The sequence below is a fragment of the Protopterus annectens genome, chromosome 3.part0 (assembly GCF_019279795.1).
Source record: "Protopterus annectens isolate FY-2018-M chromosome 3.part0, PAN1.0, whole genome shotgun sequence".
NCBI lineage: Eukaryota > Metazoa > Chordata > Ceratodontiformes > Protopteridae > Protopterus > Protopterus annectens.
In genome coordinates, this window is record NC_056731.1 from 152233361 (window position 1) to 152239360 (window position 6000).

The window sequence follows — 6000 nt, forward strand, 5'->3', positions numbered from 1 at the left end:
TGATTTTCAGTCTAGCTTTTTCAGAAATTCACAAAATCATTTCAGTTTGCTAATACTTTAAGAAAAAGCTGTTGAGCATGAAATTACCACATTACTTATCTACTTAAAGAGAACTGATGTCATAATAACGCAGCTCCATAATCTTAAAAAAATGTAAATTGGTGAACTTGATGCCATGAAAGCATGCAAAAGTTGAGATTCTGCTCAAAGAAGGTGTTCCTGATCAGAAATCAGCAAGAAGATCAGAGTTAGTCAGCCATCTATCAGCCGAATTAGGAAGAAACTGAATACCGGTGAAGAGTTGTCAACCAGACGTTCTGGCAGATGTGGTTGCAGAAGGTCCACAACTCCTAGGGATGATTCATATCTGATTGAGAATGCCATAAGAATTGCAACGTATCCAGTGGACAGTTGCAAGGAATACTAGAACAACGGGGTGTTACAGTGAGTTCCAGAACTGTTCAAGGAGACTTCTGTAGTCTGGGCTTCGAGCTTACAGATCTCTGAAGAAACAGAAATTGTCCAACCAAATGAAGGCAAAAAGACTGCACTGGGTGAAAGAATTTAAAAACTGGTCAGAAGAAGATTGGGAATGGGCTGTTTTCAGTGATGAGAGCATAATACAGTGTTCGGATTAGCAAGTACAATATGTCAGATGACAATATGGAGAGCAGATGAGGGATGATGGTATTGATCAATGCATCAAGCAACACACTCAAGTGATGCTGTGGAGCATTATGAGCATCTTTGTAACAGGTCGGCTCTACATTGTTCAGGGAAATATGAAGTAGGAACAGTACAGAACCACACTACAGCAATGTCTGCTCCCTCAGCTGTGTGACTGGGCAAAGAAGAAGGGATTAACCAGGACAGGGCACGTCCTCTTCATGCAGGATGGTGCCCCATGTCACAAAGGTTGACAAGTAACAAGTTTCCTTGAGGTCCATGTTATTGAAGTATTACTATGGCCGGGTAACAGCCTATATATGAATCCAATAGAGAACTTGTGGGTTATTTTGAAGTCAGAGATGAAGAAAAAGATCATAACAAACAAGAAGCAACTATATGAAGAACTCATTTCAGCTTGGGTGTGCAATGCTTCTGTGACTGAACATTCTCATGAACTTGTTCGTTCTATGCCTCCTCACTGAGTTAAATCCTTAATAATAGCCAAAGGGTCATTCACAACGTATTAGAACATTGTATTAGAATATTTTCTCATACAACATGAATTCTATTGTTTGTCATTTCATATACTCGTACTGAGTTATATGGCAAAACAACAATAAAAACAAAAATAAAAACAATAAAAACACTGATTTCTATTAATTTGGCCAACACCATAAAATAACAAAAAACAGCTAACACAGTTAGACAACAAGAAGTGTTTTGGTTTACAGTTAGACAAAGACAAGCTTATTAAAACATAATTAAAAACGGTAAGCACTTTCATGCCTCAAACGGTGCTTCATCAGACCATCAATCAAATAAAATTGCAAGCATTTAAATAGTAAATTAATGAGCAAGTGCGTGTGATGTTAGAATAGGTTTTAAAAAACAACTTCATTTAAACCTAAACCGTTATCAGCCTGCAGTTCAAGAATCCAGTTTAACTCAAGGCATTCAGTACGATTCCTTACACTTCCACCCCTTACAATTCACATAAAATAGCTGCAATACTAAAAATACAAATGAATGATTACTTCCCGCTGCATATATATGCTTAAATAAAACATTCCTCAAATTTCCTCTACTCATAACATATACAGGATCTATATTGTCTTATTGGATGATGAAAAGAGCGAACACTCTTTCATCGATCAAATAATGACGAATGGAAAAAATAGCAAAGTCACGAGCCATCGATTTTTTTCCCAGGGAAAAAAAATTGGTGGGCCATCTTCGGGACTTTGCCATTTCCTCCACTATGGTGCCATCGCAGAGTTAGTATATTTAAGTAGGGGTGTGGGGGGGCACAGCCCCCACATTGGGGGGTGTTGGGGATGAAGCCCCCCACTTAATTTTGTGTTTAAACTTTTTTTTTCCTTTTTTTTATGGAGCAGTTCCGTGTGTTCACATTTTTGTGGTTTCGACATTATCGGTTCGATGAAAGACCATTTGCTCTTGTCATCGTCTGATAATGTGATATAGACACCATATACATGCTAACCAATACAATCTCTAACTGTTCAATTAGTTTTCCAAACACAGAAACATTTATATGTCTTACAAGATGCCATATATACTAACTGAAGCTGTTTCTTTAAAATCTATTCTAAGATAATGTGCACTTGCGCACATTCCACATATTTATGATAAATGAACTATTCACTGGTTGTATATATTTTGTATATATCTTGACTGATAACACATTACTGTTTTTACCTCTTAATTATGCATTAATTCAATGTTATTTTGAGTTACAGTAATGTTGGATTTGAAGTATTATATTTTGGAATGTCATGCATGAAAGTAAACTTATGACTGCATTTCCATAACACTATCTCCTGGAGATTTTCTCTTCAGATCTCCACTGTAAATTGGCTCTGTGCTGCTTCATCTCTCTGGCTACCATGGTGAATAAATAAATGAACCATAGTTTTCCATGCCTGTTCAGATTATAATGAATGAAAACCAAAGCAGGTAGCATAAAAACAATGTGTTTCATTTCTGACCTCCAGAAACCACCAGATGTGATGGACCTGGTTAGAGGTGGGGGTATTTTTTTTAATATTGATAACATTTTTTTATTAAGAAGTTTAATTTTAAGAGGCTATTGTTGACTGTTTTATTTGTTGACATAGATGGCTACAGTATTGTTTATGATCATTAGTAATTGTATAATGATGTCTTTCTAGGTAAGTGAAGCAATCCTTAAAAATGCTAGATTCATGCTACAAACAGAAAATAACCAAGCTGCTGCAGAAGATTTTAAAAACAGGTGAGATGTATTGTTTAGGAACCGAATTGCTATATAAAACCTGGTATTCATTTTTTCTTCAGTCATCTCCTCAATAATATAAGTTCATGAGAACACAGTCACTCCTTGCAAGAAGTGGGTTTCAATGCAGAAGCTCCTGTCTGCAAATAATTTGTTTTCCCTGTTATACTACCCATTAATTTGTTGTACTTTTCCCATTGTCACGGTACTGATTTTCTTCTGGAGTCTTAGAGGATGCTTAATGATCATGGGATCTTTAAGTGATTATTAATAGTTAAGGTTGTTTTTCTTTTGGCAAACATCTCCTGCACACAAGAGAAGAGATGACAATCCATTGAAAATAGACTTACTCACACTTGTTTGCAACACAAGCAAAGACACTAGTCCTCTGAAGCCCTGTATAATCGTTTGATTGCCAGGCCCCAGAAATAGAACGACTGGTCTTAAAGAAGCACACATTCCTCCTTTTCCAAATGGGGAACTGTGCTGCACGCATTCAATGATCTACCTTAAAATGAGGCTCCCCACACACATGTAAACAGTGCGACAGCACCAGGCTTTCATTTCAGCCCATTTGAAATCTTGTGTTTTTTGTTTCAGCGTCTCTTCTTCAAAAAAGGCATTCATGCTTGCATTATGCAGTCCTTTTAAGTAATCAATGTAGTTCCTCCAGTGCAAATATTGTACTTTCCCTTATGTATGTGAATAATGCAACATGATTAGTTTCACGGAGCCAGATGAGTTAGCTATGATTCTGTAATAATTTACACATATAAGATGCATAGCGTCTTTGAACAGGAAAGAATCTGTGCTCCAGGGATGACTTGGGATTGAATAATATTTTACCTACAATTCCTTCTCATATACTAACCTTACCCATAACCTTCCACCTAACTCCATCCCTATACATTAGATCAGTAAACACCCTTTCCCTAACACTACCACTATACAAACAATGTGTGATTGCAAGATAGTTGTCTGTTTTTTTTAATAGTCCTGATTGCAAAAGGACACTGTTTATTTATTTTTGTGATCAGAGTGTTAATAGGGCTTGGTATTCTCAACTTTGTGTAGTCGAAAGGCTTATAGTAATATCTTGTGTATCACTGCAAGTCCATTTTTTCATTCGTCATACATTACACACACACACACACACACACACACACACACACACACACACACACACACACACACACACACACACACACACACACATATATATGTATGTATACAGAGTGTGTGCTGTGTGTTTAAGAGAGATTGATTGTAATGTCTGTGGATTTTTAAGGTAATGAAGACTAAAGTGTTGCTATGTAGAACCACCTTCTGAAATCCTACTGCAGGGGGCAGGTTCTAAATGAAAGTTATTTCAATCTGGTTAAATGCAGCATATAGAAATGTGCACTGAATATATAGCTACAAAGTTCAACACAATTCTCTTCCAAGGTCAAACAGGCCAAAGAAGATGAAAATGTGTATGATACAAGTCATTTAAGGACTATGTTAACTGAAAACAGCCCTTTCTTTCTACAAGCATAAGAAGCTAAACAAAGGGATGTAGTGTTTATGGAAGGCTTTATTCTCTACAACATACTTTCAGAATTTAAAAAGACAAAAATCTGCAATATGCAGCAATATTTCTAAAAGAAAGGCAGATTTGATGGTTTCTTTGTGCTTGATTTCAGCAGTGAAAGTACAGTTGTTCTGTAGAGTAAACTAGGATATTCTTAACAGTGTGCATTAGCCTAAGGGCCAAAACACATACAAATGCAATCTTTTGTCAGGATAACAATACTGGTGTCTAATGCTCTGGAGGTACTGCCTGATGTTGGCAAAGCAAACCATAACTGGTGTTCATTAGAAGTAGGCCTCAAACGTGTTCATTAGAAGTAGGCCTCAATCTATTAATGCCTGCATTCTTTGCAGCAATATGACACAGTGGTCTTCAAGTTCCTTATCAGGCCAGCATCTTACAAAGCAGCAAAGTCACTGCCCATGCAGTTCTTTGTGCATATCATCTGTGGTATGTGAGAACTACAGAAGAACAAAAGCAGAATTGTGAGCTATTCAAAGAAATGCAGTTAGAGCTGCACAACAGCTGATTGATGCCAAAGTACGTTTGCAATATTCTTTGGTATTATTAGGCAGCAGAATTATGCCATAGTCTATGCAAATAAAATGACTGAATCTTAAAAGTCAGGGCTGAGCATCTCAGTGTTTCCTGACTGTATCTTGATGTAGACAATATTTATTGCAGGTAATAAAAGTAGTCCTACCATTATAGATGCCAAACAGCAATACAAAGATACAAAAATAGAGACACAAATCATAATAGCAAAAGAAACTGCAAACATTTCCAAAACCCTTTAGAAGTATCTAAACAGATCGAGAAAAGAAACCGAGGGAAGTGATTCACAGAAAACTGGAGAAAAGCAGAAATTTTAGAAAGCACTGGTACTGTCTTGTTTCCCAGGTTACCATAAGGAGAAAATAAAGCAATCTAATTCATACTGCATAAGCTTTGATGGCAAATTAATACAACCTAGTCTATCTGACTTGTCTATTGGGCCTATTTGGTAACCATTTGACATATCAGGACCTGCTAGTGCTAGTCCCAAAAACATGGAGACTGAATGGCTGAAAAAAATCAGACTTATATATACTAACTCTAAATTGGCCATTTTTCAGAATATTTTCTTTTCTCCAAGGTATGGCAATCTTGGAGTTAGTATATATAAGTTTAGGGGTGTGGGGTTGCTTGTCCCCCCCCCCCCACATCTGGGGGCAGGGGTCTTGCCCCCTTGCAAAAAAGAAGATTAAAGAAGCACAGTCTTTGAGATTTGCTCTTCTCTAGGATTTTTGGTGGGTTTTTTTCAACTTGTCATCACTCAGCATTTCGAGTTCTTACATTTCAATAGGGAGCCGTTCATTTTCCCAAATGCCAATTCAGGTGTTATCCTTGACAAATAAAAACATACTTACTTCTAATATACTGCAGAATTATGCCTCTCTCATATATTTTTGAATTCCTCCACTGTTTTACAACTTACTCTCTCTTA

General features: G+C 36.8%; 1 protein-coding gene across 1 annotated transcript in view; it reads left to right on the forward strand.

Moving 5' to 3' along the window:
* Positions 1–6000, forward strand: part of BFSP2 (beaded filament structural protein 2) — a 234103-nt gene that overhangs the window by 33740 nt on the left and 194363 nt on the right. The window contains exon 2 of the mRNA XM_044066099.1: positions 2859–2941. Within this exon, the coding sequence (XP_043922034.1) occupies positions 2859–2941 (83 nt within the window). The remainder of the gene's footprint in view (positions 1–2858; positions 2942–6000) is intronic.